This window comes from Stylophora pistillata, chromosome 7 (genome assembly GCF_964205215.1).
Source record: "Stylophora pistillata chromosome 7, jaStyPist1.2, whole genome shotgun sequence".
NCBI lineage: Eukaryota > Metazoa > Cnidaria > Anthozoa > Scleractinia > Pocilloporidae > Stylophora > Stylophora pistillata.
The window spans coordinates 18,408,456-18,425,643 of record NC_142525.1 but is presented as its reverse complement, the minus strand read 5'-3'; the positions used below and the strand labels follow the sequence as shown (position 1 = coordinate 18,425,643).

Sequence of the window (17,188 nt, the reverse complement as noted above, 5' to 3'; positions counted from 1 at the left end):
ATCCTCACAGGTGAAGTGTTTGTTTGGAATCTTTTTCTTGCACTTGAGTGTAGATAAATAAACTTTGTTGTGTCACTTTTCACGAAGCAAGCTTTCCCTCTAAAACCATCTTGATCGAGTCCGAGGCAACGATGTTGAGTTAGCAGTCAGGAGTCGTTTACTGTGTTTCTACGAGAGTCAAGTCATCTGAAAAAGTTCAAATTAAGCCAGTTGTCTTTTCTGCTGGCCCGTCGTTTGTGAAATTTGTTTGAAGTGATTTAATTTGCATCAGAGCTTTCTTAGTTGAAATAACCTGGTCAGTTCACGTACATTAAGAGAAAAAGGCTGATTATTGTTGCAATAACATCGTTTTCGGTTCGTTTTAAAAAGGGAATTAAACCCCTCCTGTACAATTCTTTATTTATGAACTCGATTAATTTCGTGCGAACGCTTGGTCTGACAAAATATAGTTATTACATTATCACTGTTGATTTCGATCGTTTCGCACAATTATGCTATCAATATTCGCTGCCGTATTGTTCGCGTATTTGCTTTTTCTCGTAGTGTTTACGCGCACACGAACAACAAACTTAATTGTTGAAAAAGCACTTGAGGAAATCAATGCTGGAGACTTCAACATTTACACCGCGAAGGGAAAACGACTTTTAATCCTCGCGATTGCACCAACGCTCTTTTGCTAAGGAATTCCACTCACTAGAGGATTTAGTTTGTGGCCACATTCATTTTGCGGGCTTATTAGTTTAATTAAATTGGAATGAGTTGGTGATAAAAGGACGTTTTATTGCTATGATAATAACGCATACCGCGCACCGAATTGTGGCACAAGGTAAACATGTAATAACACCTATGTGATAATGTGTAATTCCCGGCAGCGGCACATCTCGAACGCTTCAATAGGCAAGCTGTGTGATTGGTTCATTGCGAAGCTTGTATCGACTCAAGATAAACGGTATTAATTAATTAATTACGGGGACAAATGGTGATTAATTAACCCAATCAAAATGTTGAGATGGGTGCAAGTTTTCAATATTCTTTTCTTACCGGGTCATTGTTCAGGGCAGCTGGTGATATCAGCTGTTAAACCTATTTACAGTTGAATGTGGTTTTAATTTATATTTATTGGAACAGAATATTTGAAGATTACGCCTCGAAGCGTGCGATAGAATTCATAACACACATTTCGTCGCTGAGAAATATCCTAACGACGAAACACAAGTCACAATAGGTCTGTCATAACCGGTGAACTACAACATTTGTTGGGATCTTGACCCCGTAAATGGTTCGAGGAGGGAAGAAAGTCTCGCTGGCGTACCATCAATACTTTGTAAGTGGTTAGTGTGAGAGAAAGAGAGCGGTCCCGAATAAACAACTCAGTACCGGTGAGTCAACATGGTTATTTCACACACTTAACCCCGTAACTCGGACCGTGAAGTTTCTTGAAGATCATACCCCCATCTGAATAGTTCGCGTGAAAACTGTCGTATGAAAGGAATCGTTTTTGTCACACACTTAATGAGGAATCTGTCATTTTCACGTTGTTGTCGGCTATTTGATCAAATGAGATTAAACTAATTGCAAATGTAAAGAATATGCGCTGAGTATCATGACGTCCCCTAATGAACTTTCGTAGTTTTATTAATTTTATTATCGGTTGAGAGTTTCATTGCTTTTACACCAATAGAATAGCTCGTGCGGTCGATGTGTCCACAGGGTTTTATTAAAACACTTGGAAGACTTGACGCATTCCATTTACCCGAGTTCGGCCACCAAACATGAGTACCAAGGCCATACCCAGCTCTTACACTATTGATGGACTGTTGGGACTCAACCGAGACGATGAACACAAACAGAGTACAAAACTGGATCGTGTTTTCGACGAAGCAGCAGACCGTAAGTTAGGTCAGAGCACAGAAGAGAGAAAACAAGGTAGCGTAGACACAGACTCACTTGTTAGCTTACACAGCTTTTCAAATCTTGCTATGTAGTCTACAAATAAGCTGGAAATTAAATTGGGTGTGTAACGCCTTTTCACATGCCAGAATTTTTTCTTTCACTACTGGTGGCATTTTGCTTTCGTTAACTGGGGTGGACTACATCAATATCTCGTCAATTTAATGATTTTTATATGTAACTTTAAAATCTTTGTGATTCAATTGGGAAAAGGATAGCTTTAACCAAACTTTTCGTGTCATAAAATTCGGTTTTAAGACAAAATGATTCTGCCAAATGATTTCATTATGGTGTTGAAGATTAGTTCTAATTGTCATACCAGCATTAGACACAAATCGTCTTAATTTTTTTAATCTAATAATCACCCTTCTTTCTTCATTCAAAACAGCAGACCACAATCCATCCAGGTTTTTTTTTTTTTCTCAGAGAACGACGCGGAAGCAAATTCAGCGGATAATGTTGAAAGTGAAGATGAACTTAAAGTGAAAAGCGATGATGAAGGAGATCAAGAGAGTAAGTGTTCACCAGGAAAACTTAGGAAACAGCGTCGATACCGTACAACCTTCACAAGCTATCAGCTAGAAGAGTTAGAAAGGGCTTTCTCCAAGACTCATTATCCAGATGTGTTCACAAGAGAGGCACTGGCCATGAAAATTGATTTAACTGAAGCGCGTGTTCAGGTATTAATAGCTAACAATGTAGTACACCGCACAGCCGACCGGCTGATGGTCTGAGTAGCAGTCAACAGTATTGTTCAAATCACTGGAACAATTTATGAGCGGATTTGTTCCCTGGTTAATTAAATAGTCCAATTTACTTGCGGACGCAAACCTCCTTATTGGCAGAGATAAAAACTGGAAACGAATTAAACTGCACAAATCAGAGGCATTTGTTGATGATCGCTGATAACGAGGACGATCACAAAACTATTACGACAAGGAAATTAATAAACCTGGCAATTTTCCACAGCACTTGAAACACAATTGCCAATGGCAATTATTCAAATAAAGGCCTCGATAGATTTTGTGATGTTTAGGGTGTATCACGAATCAGTTTATTCACGGTTGTTTACTGCACAGCATTGCGGTAGTCAGTAGATCTTAGGCGTCTTGCTGTGGACAAATTAGTGTGAATGTATCGAAAACTCTGTAAGAAGTCACACTTCATTCCTCCAAAACTGCTACGGATAATTTTTGTTTCAACTTTAAATTAAAAAAGCTAAGTGCCTTACTATATTGCCAATTTATCATTTTTCTCGTTTTCAAAACAATGATTAACGACGTTCTCGTGGTTATGCAAAATTGATGTTAATTTTAGATTTGTCTTTGGTTGAAGGATAAGAATAACATTTACTGAGGCAAACTCTGCTACGATAAAAAAGGTTGATTGTTTTATTGGGCAATTCAGTAATACAAAGCCAATGAATTCGTTTACTTTTGCAAAATAGGTTTGGTTTCAGAACCGACGAGCGAAATGGCGTAAACGTGAGAAGGCTCAAGGTGTCCGCCTCCATGCTCCACTTGGACTAGGTAACACTTTAGTTCCTCCTCCACTGTCAGCTTACACCTCAGAATTGACGGCTGCTAGCAGAAACCACGATCAAGAATGGGATTGTGGTTTCTCTGCCGCGAATCCTCCTCGCCCGCCGCCTTCTTTTCCGGCCCTGCGTCTTCCATTACATGCCACGGTTTGCCCACAGTCAAGTAGTATGGCCCACTTTTATTCACCTTATTACGCCCACCACTCCGAGTACTTTTCGGCGGCGGCCATACTTAGCGGCGGCAATGGTAGCAGCTCACTTTTAGCGTCAACCTCAGTGCCCTATAAGGCACCAGTGTTTAAAATCTCTCCCGTTGTGTCTTGTGGTTCTTCTCCTCGAAGCATTTCACCTGTAGAGCCCGACAGAAGAACAACCAGTATCGCGGCGCTAAGACTGAAAGCACGAGAACACGCCGCTTCCTTGGGCTGTGTCTTCAGTGGCTCTTCCACTGATTGAATTGTGTTTGATCATATTTCACACGTGCTGCCTTCGTCTGAGTAACTTTTATTTAGAATCATGATCGACGCTACTTGTGAACTTGCTCTTTCAGCATCAATTTTTAATTAGTTTCTTAAAGGATCCCCCCTTTAGTCGTTCTACTATTGTAAGATATATATGGACAGAAAAAAGACGGTTTGGTAGAGATTTGTACGTTGTCTTGAACTGTTCGCGAATTCTGTCGAATGTCCTGGACCTTAAGAGTGTTAATTTGTTTAGGGTGCGACTCACTGCGAAACAACCACCCGGACAATGATTTAATAAACGTCTTTGTTTGCGCTACTTGTACACGAGTTCTTAACACGGGATCACACAAATCACGCTGAGATGGGGATCTTTAACGATAGCAGAAGACCCGCCGCTGTCGGCCGCTTTGTTCACGTCAACAAAAAATATTGCTCTGTTAATAGGATAGCGGGAAGGAGTACGACGCTGAGATTATCAAGGAATTAGTAGCATTAGGCAATCTATCAATGAGATAATTGGTGAATCAATTACTGAAAACTTTCTTTTGATATTACAAGCTTGCCTTATTTGGAAGGGACACCGGATAGCACCTGCCCCAGCGCTGTGTCGGGTGAAGCTGACAGACACACATGGTCTCGTGTTTACTGGGCTCGGCTTGAGTGCAAAATTGACTCCCCATTTTGGACGAATTTAATTAGGCGTATAAAGCACGTTACTGTTAACTTATGACAACAATCCAACTCTTGTTTGATAGAAACAACAAATTTGAATAATTTAATTACGTTTCAAGCAAAAACAGTGATATGTAATCAACGACTTTTAATTACCGGGGTGAGATTCGATTAGTGCTGTGACTTGTGATTGGCTTTGCAGAGGCCTCCATGTAAACCTTGTTTCCTCATGATAAATTGAACTTCCCTGTAAAATGACTTGGTTATTAGCGCATGTAGATGGAACCGCTCTCAAGTTAGGACGGCTTCCTTTCTGCCTGTTAAATGAGATTTACAAAGGATTATAGATTAGCTATGACTTAGCGTGTTTTACAGAGGCGACGAAAGTTACTGTATAGTATTTAACTGATGACAATCGTACCTTTCTGTTTGGAGTCGTTCCATTTGAATAAATTTCATTAACTCTGAAAAGCGGTGAATGTCATCTTTTCCCAATTTAGTGGTTGCGGCTTGTTGTGAAAAGATTCATCTTTCAATAAATCGTTTATTACAAGAATCACAGTTTAACGATTTCAACATTTGAAGAGCTTTGAATATTTCCACGGAACTAATCGAAATCCTTTCAATCAAGCCGGCTCGGTCAGTCATCGAACTTTCCAATTCATTCAGATTGTTCGAAGCTGAGTGATGTGATATTTCAGTAAGGTTGCGCTTGAACTCTGCTTGGGGTAATTAGACACCCATCGCGAAGAAAATGCATAGGTCTATGTCAGAAGAAATGACTCGTGAATTCGTTCAAAAACTAAATAAAAAAATCAAACAAATAACTACGACAACAGCAAAAACAAAACAAAACAAAACAAAAAGAAAAACGAAGAAAAACACACACACACACACACAAAAAAAAAAAACAGAAACAAAAAAAAACCATGCATCAAATGTAATTGTTGGATGGCAAGTCATATTGCTTTTTTTTTTCTCGAACAGTGGAATTGCTACATCTTGCGCGCTCTTAGAAAGTTAAATTTCAGCAACTTACACTTTTATCTGTGCGATTTTGAGGAGTGTTTTTAGGCTTGGGTGCAATCAGCAAACAACAACCAATTAACCTATGACTGTCCGTTTTCTAGAAACCTATTCTCATAATTTGCATAATTTACATACTTTACAAGAACTCCCTAAGTAAATTTTTTACTTGTTCAGAAGTGATTATTGACTTTTTTCTGAAACATTTGGAAGCTTTGCCAGCAGTCAATCTGAATTTTGGAAAAACATAATTACCCTGGAGGTGGTAATTTTGTAGTGCCAGAAGCGTAAGGCGAGTTAGTGGCAGTCGCCTCGGAGTATGTAGGGAGCTTATGGGACAAGAGGTGTTTCTATTTCTATTTCTAATAGGATGCTTGTCCATGGTAGACACACAGCCTCCGCCTCCCACCTAAATCGTTCTGTCAGGTTTTCCTGGCAGTTTGCTGATTCTCTACTATGCTCGATTACACCTGTCTTCTTTCGACCTCAGTGAAAGCTCAAGTTTCCGACCTCGGTCAGAGGATCGAACCTGTGGCGACATTAAAAGCTCAAATTCCAAGAAAAGCCAACATCTGATTTGCAGTTATTAAGCATGCTAAGGCCTTTCTGGTTTGATCACCAATGTAATTTTCGTTGTCAGGAGATAGAACTCAGTGCAGTAGCATATTTGCTTCACAGAGTAGTGGCTTGAAAAACATTTTCTTACCTCTTTTTGAGAGAGTCAAAAACTTTTGGAAAGTTAGAAGGAAATTCAACAAGATTTCACACTGCTCTTTTTGATGAAAGTTATCAGCTTTTTGAAGGAATTCATGGACAATTTTATCTCATAGAAAATCTGTCGTGTACCAAGTGAAACCCTTAAAGTAAATATAGAAAATAGGAGAAAACAAAAAGCTGGCTAGAAAATGGAAATAGGAAATTGACACCTTGTTAGGGATGAGATTTGTAACTCTTGAATGCAGGTGCTGTTACTTAGCTTTGTCACCTTCAGTACTTTAGTGGTGAAGATTTCTCAACTTAATTATCCATTAACAGACTGTGAGCCTGATCTTATATGTGTTCGTTTGTTCTATTAACTCACAATAATATCTTGGGTGACTTATGTCCTATGGAGCTATCTATTTTCGCTGTTCCTAAATGAGAAATAAGTAAGAATCTCCATCACGATGCTGAATACAATACCTTGTAAAATTAAATTTTAGGCTTCATACTGGCTCCACAGTCTCCTCCCAGCTAGAAACATCTGCGTCTATTGCTGAAGAATCCACAGAAGTTTGCCCCCCCCCCCAAATCCCCAGATGACTGTTTGTTTACTCCCTGAAACATTTTTGTCAAAAAGCTATATTCCAAGCTTTAATAAAGTTTGAAAAAAGTCACCCTTCAATCAATCAATCAATCAATCATTTTATTTAGTAATGCAGGTTGTAAGGAAGGGGGCAGCCATAAGGCTGATGTGGACCTACAACGAACTAATAAAATGTAAAACTAAAATAATTCATAAAGTCACCCTATGGTATTTAAATATTCAATATGATCATTGTAATAAAATTCATTAGCAAACAAGTCACGAATTAATTCAAAAATTTACATGCAATGTAATAAAACTTAAAAATACACAAAATCTCTGTCTTTCATAGCAATCATAGGCGCTTCAAAAGAGAAGCTATTTATGTTCTGTGAGAGCTTACGTAAAATATTTTTAAAACTGTCTTTTTGAATGTTCACATTAAAATTTGCCAGCCTAGCAATAAAATTCCAGATTACAGGTCCTCTGTATTGTGCTGATTCCTTTCCCACTTTGTAGTTCACTCTAGGGATTTCAACCTGTAACCCTCCTGTACGTGATGGTCTGTTGCGTAACTTCAAATTAAAAGGGGCATATAAGATTTTATCATTTAAAACATCGTGCATCAGAAGAAGGAGTCTTCTTTTATATATGTAAGAAATTGGCAACCAATTTAACTCTTCAAGACTTTTATCCTGGTGGATAACTCATGCAGCTCTTGCATGTATAGGGTTTAAGGATTCCATAATAGAATAATTGCAGTTTCCCCACACCACAATACCATACGATACCGCAGGTAGAATAGATTTAAAGTAAATTTCCTCCAGCACTTTCACAGGAAGCTTCTTCATTCTTTTTAATGCGCCCACTTTCTGTGCAAAAGATTTTTTTTACATGGTCCACATGCAATGCCCATGTAATCCTATTGTCAATGATTAATCCCAAACAAGTAGTCTTATTAACAACATTAATAAAATTATTTCCGAAGCATATTGGAGGAGCAGGACCAATGAAGCCCGATTTGCTAAGGATCATAACTTCAGACTTTACAGGATGAATACAAAGTTTGTTCGTTGTACTCCAAAGCAGAAGTTGCTCGAGAATGTTATTTAATTGTGAGCAGACCTGATCAAAGTTCTTCCCCACACAATATAATGTTGTATCATCTGCATACATGAACGAGTCTCCAGATGTAATAGCATTAGGGAGGTCATTGACGTAGATAGTATAAAGCCTTGGACCCAGGAGGGATCCTTGGGGAACACCATATTTTACTTCATCCAAGTTACTTTGTCAGACCTAGCTTTAACCATCCTTAATTTGGATGCAAACATTGTGGTTGGTTTTGAAACGTTATGATCAGTAGCACAGTTCTGATGTACAAAGGCGTAACATTGGGGTAAAATTGAAAAATATTTTAATGAATCTATTTTTGTTAGAAATAAGTCAGAAAGGGAAGGAAATTAGTTCCTATCTTGAAATTAGGTCATCTTGATCAATTCGGACGCCTTTCAAGCTAATTTTCTATTACCCATGATGCAATGCGACCACGCCCTTTTTTTAAAAAAATGCATAAATACCATATTTTAAGGAAAGTTTCGGCAAAAAATGTAAATTTGAAGCTACTAAGAGCAAAAACAGTTAAAGGGATGCCAGAATTTGTTCATGTTCATCCAACGGAACTTGATAAATTGGTCTTGCTCTCCTTCGCTTTGACACAAGTGGTCCACAAATGTACCGCACAGTTCCTGGGAATACTCCTGCCACCTTATCATCTAGTTTGTATGTGCGATCAATAATGTTCTCCCTTAAAAAGAAATTTCCAAGAAGAACAGCTTCTCCTTTGGAATAAATGCTTCCACTATAAGGATCCTCAAAGTTTTCTTGAAGGGAAATGACTCCATTGCTAGTAACTTTAAGGAGGTAGTAATCATAGTGGCTATCATCTTCAGCTGCCACAGCCACAGTGCTTTCTTTCGTTGCCAGGTCGGCAACTTGAACTGAATGTTCAATGGTGCTTGCATCTTCAGTTGTCCTGGTCATGACACCTGAGGGCTCTCTTGACAGAACAATCTCCTTCCAGTTGCCCACCCATTCCTTATTTTCACAGCTGTCAAAATCCTCAACAATGCAACCATGGCAGTAACAAGACCTTTCTCTTGTGTAGACTTTTAGCTGTTCACTGCAAGTTCTTACAGAGTGTAGTTGGCGGATGCCTTTGACAGTGCAGAATCTTCCACCGTCCCTGTTACGTGCAACACTCAGCTCCCCAGTAGATGGCAAATAGAAAAAGATGCGCCGCTTTAACTGCACTGACTTCTGCCTAGCAGGAAATGAGGAAGCAGCTGGTTCAGAGAAGTTCTCTTTCAGAAAGTTACAAAGATCTTTTGCATTTGATAGTGTGGCTTTCCTGGAGAGAACTGCTGAGGTTGCCTTCTGTTTGACATGGGAGCCAGCTGCATCTTGTTCTCCCTTTGCATGGGAGGTGGCAAAGTAGTTTCGCTGGACTGTATATCCAAGAGTTGCCAGGGAACATGACAGGTCACCATAGCAGTGTCGGCTCTTGTACTGTCCTGCACATCCATCTGTGAATTCATGCATTTTCTTGATAGTGCAGTTTGATTCTTCTAAATGGTTTGAAATTAACTTCTGGATGTGAAGGACAGAGTCATGATCCTGGGTGACGTCATCGGAAATCACAAACAAATGCTCTTTACAAATTGCTGGTTCCTCTTCTGTGCTCTGGATGCCATCCACCTCAGCACTTGAATGCCTGTAAAGAATTGTGACATGAAGACTTACTTTGTTTACGTCAAAGTATTGGGACTGGATTTCATCTTGAAACCGACAGGCATAACCCTCGGAATAGTCGTGGATGCACACAGCTTGATCAAGAGGAAGGTTTTCAAGAAGAGAATCTAGCTGCTCCCTCTGCCATTTAGCAAGAAAGGAATGGTAAGGAAACTGTCCTAACAGCTGAATAAAATAATCAAACAGTTCCTTTGGTCCTGTGCACTTCTCGACAAGGGCTATTTTCTTCATGTCTTTTCCATCAGTGGTAAGTTTTCCAGTCGACACATAGTCATAACGCTTCCATTTCACTTCGTGATTGCCAACACCTTTCTCCTCTGGCAACAAAACCAAGTTGTGAACTCCACAGTCTTTGCACTCCCTTTTCAAGCATTTCAATTTATGATAGTCTTGATCTTCGGGTTTGGGACAAAGTGTTTGCGCAATAATATTTCCAACTGAGTTATACACTTCTGTAGCTGCTTGATTAGCTTCCCTGCTTTCATCAATCACTCTCTTCCTAAACTTCATGCAGTCTTTGAAGACAATTTGAAGTTCAACGTGCTGACGACACATGCAAGTCTGCCTATCCCGTTCCCTTGCCCCCCTAACAAAATAAGGCTTCAGGTTTTCAAATTTTCGCTGAGATATCTTTATCTCTGGATGCATTGACGCAAACTCTACGTAGGCTTCCGTTTGGGTTTTTTCAAGCACGTGTTTCGGATGTTCAACCCACGTTTTCACTCCAACGCGTTTTCTAATCAAGTCTTTCTTGTTTCCTGTCGGTCTACTTGCTACCATTTTCCAATAATCATAAACAAGCTCTTTGGTTTCTTCAGTGACTGCATCCCGCCTGGTTTTTCGTTTGGTTGCAAGCCAGCTTGACTCTTCACCTTTTAAGATCATTTCGCGTTTTTCAATTCCCGACTTGATGCTTCTTCTATCCAAGGCTATGAGCTTTGAAAGTGTCTTCTGGCTTCTACTCTTTTTAACATTTTGACCAAAAGAAAGTGATTTTGCCGCGACAAGTGCAGCTCTTCCTTTGTTTGACTTGTCATTTTTGACGGCTTTAAGGCCTTGGGTGAGATCGCTAGCAAGCGCTTTCAGTGCATTCACTTCTTTCTCCTCTTCTGGTGTTTTCATTAGTCCGCGTTTCTCGAGTACTTTCCTTGTACGTGGACTTTCTGATATAGCTGCCATTATTTCTGCTTTCTTCTCCGGTGTATCTGGGAGACTCTTCTTAGTTCGTCCAATGGCACGTTTCTTGGCCATCCTGTTTGGGAACGGCGTACCAGTAACGTCGATCGGTGTGGCTTCCGCTTGAACCTGTGCATTTTGGTCTTTCTTTTTTTGACGGTATCGCTTACTTCGTTCTCTAGCCATCTTTCTCTGTTCCTCAAGTTTCCCTTTATTTTTTGAACCTGTCTTTTGCTGGTTTCGTTCGCGCCGACGTTTCTTTGTGGCATCTTTGATAGGAACATTCCGCCGTTGTCCGCTCTTGGCTTCTCGACTTTTCTTTCTGGCTTCCACGACCTTTTCAATAATTTTCTCTCGGTTTTTCTCATAATGTGCTCTTCTTTTCTCTTGTCTTTCCTTCTTCTTTTGTTCTCGCCACATTTGAATCCTAGAAACTCCAGAATCCATAATCTTTGCATTCAATTTCACAGCCTTGTGCTTGCGAACAACACAGCCTTTTGTACTTACGTGTACTTGACTGCGTCCTTGAAACATGCGGCACGTGCTCAGGGGGTTTCCCGCTCATTTCTGACGAAATGCAATATTTTACTTCCTAATAAGGAAATCGAAAACAATGCTTGATTCTGTAGACTTTGGGACGATTTGGAAGCGAAGGAAGCCGTCAAAATGACTAGAGCGTCGCGCTTGTTTTTTCTCGAAATTCGATCACTTACCTTCCTCAGGATCAAACTTGTCGACCAAATGTTTCGAACAAAACTTATTGCTAATATTTTCGTCGGCTTTCAACGGATTCGATCAATTTTGGTAGCAAAATTTAGCTTGTTATTTGAGCATTTTGCGTATGTTAACATTTACACGCTCCAGTGCACTCTTCGTAAACAAGACGATTGGGAAATTCAATGACCAGAATTATCGCGCGGCAGATCACACCGCTTGCCAACTGTTTAGAACGCAGAAAAAAATTCATATCTCGACAACGCTTCAATAAAAACACAAAAAACGGAAGGAGAGCGAAAAGCAACTTATGAGCATTACATTTTGAGGTTAAATTGTTCTGTCACTCGGGAATTATGACTCGCACAATGAATTGAAAATGATCTGTCTCTACCAAGCTTTAAGCGTGATGCATTATATGTTGAACACTTTTGTTGATTTTAACAAAGATTTAGCCCCAATTGTCAGGATTTTGTTTGCCACTTCGCTTAAAAGGGAACCATTTTCATCACCTGTTAAGTTTTACGGCTATAGACGAAACTTACGCTGGCAAAAACAGAAAAACAGTGAATAGTGAAGCCCACGCGAGTTACGCGTGACGCCATGTTTTTGTCGCTAACTTTACAATTCGGCTCCGATTCAATTTTTTCAAAAAACCTTTATTCTACCTCTGTTTAGTCCAAAATCATCTTTAACATATGTGTAACTATTTTGGAAAGTCTCAAGCAGGTCCGATCATTGTGCGCCGAGAAATTCTTAAAAGATTCGAGCAAATCCGTGATTTTTCCATTTGCGCGTGACAAGCGTGCTACTGATCTATCTTTGCATGGCAATATTTACTCTCCTAGATGAATACAGTCGGGGAAGGAAGCTGAGTGATAAACCAAAAAATAATATTGAAGTTATCTTTGCTCCAGGATTATTCTACAGTCAACTGTAACTACATGACATGACAGAGATTTTTCTGAGATGTGGTTACATTTCCCCATTACCAAGTTCTTCAAGCCAGTCACGCAATGTTTGGAAGTTCTAGTTTTATTTTTTATCGTAATGCATCTCTCATATCACCATTAATTTATCCATGGCAATTGTTTTTCAATTGTTCCAACGCAATCTCAAGTTTAATGTTATTTTTCTGCTCTAGACTGAACTAATTTCACTATCTAAGCAATTTATACATAATTTTTTCCCATATGCTTGAGCAGATGGAGAGGCAGTTGACACACCACTGTATCATAATGCCCAACCTTTCAGCTACCAGTTGTTTTCTCCACGGTTTTGTCCACTTGTTTAAGACGTTCCAAATCTAAGATTAATACATGTATGTTTTGGGCCCAACTCAGAGTCACCTTAGCCTGAGCCCTTAGGTAAGGGTTAAAATGAGAAGGGCCTCAAACATATTTATACCAAAGCACATCAGCTTTGTTACTATCATTATCACTTTGGAAAGCATTGAGAGAATAGGAACTAAAAAAAATGACAACAAAACAGCCCGAAAAATCAAGCAAGTGTGCAAGTGGGCAAAAGTGTACTAAAATCCCCATCTTAGCCCACAAAATGCTCCACAATGCTAAACAGTATTAATACTGCTGATAATATTACTTATTATACTCTTCCCTTGATTACATTTATCTGCATCTATGACAATTTAGGTTAAGGGTTAGGGTTAGGGTTAGGGTTGTTCATTTTCGGCTTGCAAATACCATCCCAGCCAAGGCTGCTGCTCCACCCACAATAAGAGCTGTACCTCCCAAGATTCCAAGTCCAATCAAGCCGTCTGTGGAAATAGCACAGCATCATATAAATTAAACAGAAACCTCTATGGAATATTAAATCTGTTGGTCTGGTCATGACAGTGCAGGCGCAAACTTCATGATTTTGTGACATTTATAATTCCAGGATGTGTTTAATTAAATAGTCACTGTCAGGCCAAGCATCTCTCAAACATGTGCATGCATACATGTGCATTAGCCAGTTTACAATTAATTATTGCACAAATAAATTATTGCACAAATAAAAATTGCTAGCTTAAGAAGTCTCTAAGATGAGCAATGGCGTAATAGAAATTGTCTGTAAAAGTGGGGAAACACCAGGATATTGAGCTTATTGTAAGTCATTAACAGGCAAATAAAACCTTTTTAAAATACAGAAAATTGTAACCAGACAGCTTAAATTGGATATTCATATGACAACACAAAAACATGCAACTTAGGTGTTGGAGAAGTGTTGCACTTAAAAACTGCAAAAGGATTAGTTTAATCTTCATACACCATGTACAACAAAAATGTACCAACCTTTTTTCATTTGACCAGTGATTTTTTCATGCAACTCAAGCCCCTGTCGGTTTTCAGGTTCTATTTGTAGTAATCTGTTTATGTATCTGAGGGCTGACTTGTACTCCTATTTGATGATACAAAACCATAATTTAAAATCAACAGGCTTCTTTAGCAAGGATTGACTTAGAATTTAGTCAATTTTTAAAATTTACAATTTGTTGGAGATACATATTCTTGTTACAAGTGACACCTGTAAGTTTTATTCTGCAGATGAAAAGTTATAAAGCAGAGTGTTTAACCTTGTTCTTGGTCTACATGCTGTGTGTGAAAAAAAATTGTCTTTGGTTCCACATATCAACCAATGAAACAGATGCCATCAAATAGTAAGCATAACCCAACTTCATAACAACAAGAAGTTTTCCTATGTCACTCACATTTAGTTTGTAATATCCTTCTGCAATAAAGTAAAGGTAATCTCTTTGATCAGTTCCACTATGACATAACCCTACAGTCAATTAAAGAAAGAAAGAGAAAAAAAAACTGGGAAGATTCCTACCACTCAAGACATTTCATCTAAGGTCAAGGCAGCAATTAAAAAATGGGAGACAATTACATTACTGGTAATGGACAAGAAATATGAATCAGTTTTTAATTTTTTTTTCTATCAAGCATCATGATGTGATAAAATTTGGGAAAAAGAACCTTTGGACCCAACAAAACCCATGTAATTTCCATTGGCAGATAGAAAACCAAAGAGAATCTTCAACTAAAAGACCAGTGTGACTGCACTTAGACTATTTTGTGTGAGAAGCTACAATAAGTGTCAAACTTACTCCACACATCATGTTTTTAGGGTAATTTTATGTATAGTATAACACTCCTGTTTCTATCACACCGTAAATCACTCACAGGACCCCCCTCCCTTCCCTGCTCCACAATTAAATGTTGCTTGCATGCAGCTAAAGGTTCCTGGAATCATGATACAACACTGTTTTGGGGTCAAATTTTGTCACTGATTGTAGGCTCTTCACATATTTTACCATAATTAACGCACTGTGCTGGAGGGACCAAGCAAATAGTATTCATTCATTTCCAGCCCTTGTAGTAAAAATTAAGAAAAGAGCAATACTCCTGATAATAAGATTCTTTTTTGCCAAAAGTTTCCAAAGGGAATTACTATTCACTTTAACCTTCTTTTAATTAGGACCCTGTGCGTTGTCCCTTCCTCTACAAAAAAATTTAATACTGAGAAATAACTATCTTCAGGACCATCACAAAGGGATTTTGTTAATGCACAACACATACTTCACCTTGCAGGAGAAGAACCCCTTTTAAAATTTCACTTCTATTGCTGCTTTTGATCAAACACCAACCATAACTGAACTGTGTAACAGAAGACACCTGTCCTCTTTCAACTTCAGCATTATATTGGTCCTCAAAACGCTAAAAAAGTTTTAGAAAAACCATGACATTAAAAAAGGACATACATGACATTACATATTCCTTCAAGATCATCAACAGTTAAATCTAAGTGAGCAATACCTATCTAAACTTCATATGGTTTGGTTTTGACTATACATTTGTTATGAATCATTCAACCTTTGGTAACTCCAACCATTGATAACTCCAATTTCTGCTGCCACAAGGCAGTTTTTGTATTCCCTTGGATCTCAAAACTGTTTGCCCTTGTTAAGTCCAACAGTGTTTTCCAGTCAATATCTGACAATATTAGGATTATTAAAGTTCTAGCACGACCCACAATCAACTTGACACAATTTATTTCACATCGATTCCCATCATCATTAATTTCATGGTTTCATAATTTCATAATTTTCACTACTTTTGTAAGCAAGAGTAGAGATCTTGTCTTCTAATATGTACCTCTTGTTATAATTGCTTTGAGTGCTATCTAGTTTATAGTTTCAGTGAAAATGTCATGCTTAGAACCTGATGATATTGAAATGAGAAATTACAAACAATGAATTAAGAGATCGAAAGGGTCTATAATTTTAATTTTTTTCTTTCACCAAAAACCTTCTAAATGCCTCTGAAGCATTGAATATGTTTTTGTAAAAGTATTTCAGCAATTTCAAATCCTATCCAATCATTTCGTCACAAATTATTGTGTCCAATTTATACTTAAAAAATCTCCTATCATACTCATCATTATCTGGAACAAGTAACACATTATATACATAATCTGCTATACCTTTCACAAGATTTAAATAGTTAATATAATCTTTTTTTTATTTTTATACTTCAATTTGTTGTAAATTATCTTCTGTTGAAGGTTCTGAAATTATTTAAGTTTCTTGCTTGTCAATTTCTATTTGTTTGAGTTTATGAATTCTGAAGCACAACTTCTTAACTGAGACTTTCAAGTCCATGAGGTTCTAGTTTTTATGAGATGCAAAAAAAAAAAACAAAACTAAAAACGTTTTCAAAGATAGTCAATTAATCATCAGCCTTGAATTGTAGAGGGACAAGATTGATGGGAGGGGTTTAACATGAAATTGTGAACAGAGGGCTAATGAGTGTGACTTTTGAACTTCTTTGATGAAAATGAACCCTGATAATATTCCATTCAATACATTAATAGTTGGACCAACAAATTCAGGAAAGTCAATGACTTCATCTCTTGAGCAGCAATAATATGCAAAGGAGTCACAATGAATGTGATCAAGAAGCACATCAGCTTTGAGGATTACAATAAAACTCTTTTAACAGGAGGAGTTTGGCCCAGGAAGGTAATTTGCATTTTGAAAACTACAGATTCCCATTTCGAAAATTACATTTTCATTTCACAAATTACAGATTTTCCTTTCGTTTCGTATTGCAAATGACAGCAAGCCTTTTATTTAAGTTTATTTAATAATATAAACTTGAAATATTTGTATTTGTGTACTGGCAAGGGGAAAGAGACGAAGCATAACTTAAATTGCTAACTGTACATGATGGAGCAATTCAACACGCTCGGAATTCCAAACTGACATTTTGGTTCTAAATTACCGTGTGCATTACGTACTCTTCAAAGGGCTGTTTCAAAGGTCGTGTTTCACTTGCTTATCACAGAGAATAAAGAGACCATAAACAACACATTTGTCTCACCTTTACGTCTCCTTCTGAGAGAACTTCATCCATACTTCAAGCTGAAACTATAACTGACTGACGAGTTTTAACATACGAAACAGAATTGTTATTTTTATTTTCCTAAAGGAAACCTTCGTTGTCCGCCATATTAATGCAAGGTAACCTAGCCAAGGGAGGGCTGGGA

The 17,188-nt window shown here is 38.2% G+C and overlaps 3 protein-coding genes across 5 annotated transcripts; 1 reads left to right on the top strand and 2 right to left on the bottom strand.

The window, feature by feature from the left end:
- The first annotated feature begins 39 nt into the window (after positions 1-39).
- Positions 40-7,420, top strand: LOC111334638 (aristaless-related homeobox protein A). Of its 2 annotated transcripts, none has more exons than XM_022940436.2 (4): positions 40-1,379; positions 1,711-1,926; positions 2,377-2,630; positions 3,398-7,420. In XM_022940436.2, exons 2-4 carry the CDS (start codon positions 1,773-1,775, stop codon positions 3,944-3,946), a joined length of 957 nt encoding a protein of 318 aa, XP_022796171.1. In that variant the 5' UTR covers positions 40-1,379; positions 1,711-1,772; the 3' UTR covers positions 3,947-7,420. The 2 variants fall into 2 exon arrangements, with proteins under 2 accessions (XP_022796171.1, XP_088582358.1); XM_088726232.1 differs by having other exon boundaries at positions 1,682-1,926.
- Positions 7,421-8,337: 917 nt separating this feature from the next.
- On the bottom strand, positions 8,338-12,514 carry LOC111331979 (uncharacterized). The gene has a single exon (XM_022937225.2). The coding sequence runs from the start codon at positions 11,456-11,458 to the stop codon at positions 8,579-8,581; it is 2,880 nt and encodes a 959-aa protein (XP_022792960.1). The 5' UTR covers positions 11,459-12,514; the 3' UTR covers positions 8,338-8,578.
- Positions 12,515-12,655: 141 nt separating this feature from the next.
- LOC111334639 (mitochondrial fission 1 protein) lies at positions 12,656-17,184 on the bottom strand. Of its 2 annotated transcripts, none has more exons than XM_088726235.1 (5): positions 17,023-17,184; positions 15,225-15,357; positions 14,349-14,368; positions 13,933-14,038; positions 12,656-13,415 (listed from the first exon to the last, which is right to left on the bottom strand). In XM_088726235.1, exons 1-5 carry the CDS (start codon positions 17,053-17,055, stop codon positions 13,321-13,323), a joined length of 387 nt encoding a protein of 128 aa, XP_088582361.1. In that variant the 5' UTR covers positions 17,056-17,184; the 3' UTR covers positions 12,656-13,320. The 2 variants fall into 2 exon arrangements, with proteins under 2 accessions (XP_088582361.1, XP_022796172.1); XM_022940437.2 differs by having other exon boundaries at positions 14,349-14,419; positions 17,023-17,182.
- Between the last annotated feature and the right edge of the window lie 4 nt (positions 17,185-17,188).

What these genes read in the sequence shown, in the direction of transcription:
- LOC111334639 (XM_022940437.2), bottom strand. Translation starts at nt 17,055, where the DNA reads ATGGATGAAGTTCTCTCAGAAGGAGACGTAAAG. An exon ending in TCTCAGAAGGAGACGTAAAG is followed by an intron (nt 15,358 to 17,022) that starts GTGAGACAAATG and finishes AAACTTTTTTAG; the next exon opens with CGTTTTGAGGACCAATATAA. An exon ending in AGGGGTTCTTCTCCTGCAAG is followed by an intron (nt 14,420 to 15,224) that starts GTGAAGTATGTG and finishes AATTGACTGTAG; the next exon opens with GGTTATGTCATAGTGGAACT.
- LOC111334638 (XM_022940436.2), top strand. Translation starts at nt 1,773, where the DNA reads ATGAGTACCAAGGCCATACCCAGCTCTTACACTATTGATGGACTGTTG. An exon ending in CACAGAAGAGAGAAAACAAG is followed by an intron (nt 1,927 to 2,376) that starts GTAGCGTAGACA and finishes TTTTTTTCTCAG; the next exon opens with AGAACGACGCGGAAGCAAAT. An exon ending in TAACTGAAGCGCGTGTTCAG is followed by an intron (nt 2,631 to 3,397) that starts GTATTAATAGCT and finishes TTTGCAAAATAG; the next exon opens with GTTTGGTTTCAGAACCGACG.
- LOC111331979 (XM_022937225.2), bottom strand. Translation starts at nt 11,458, where the DNA reads ATGTTTCAAGGACGCAGTCAAGTACACGTAAGTACAAAAGGCTGTGTT.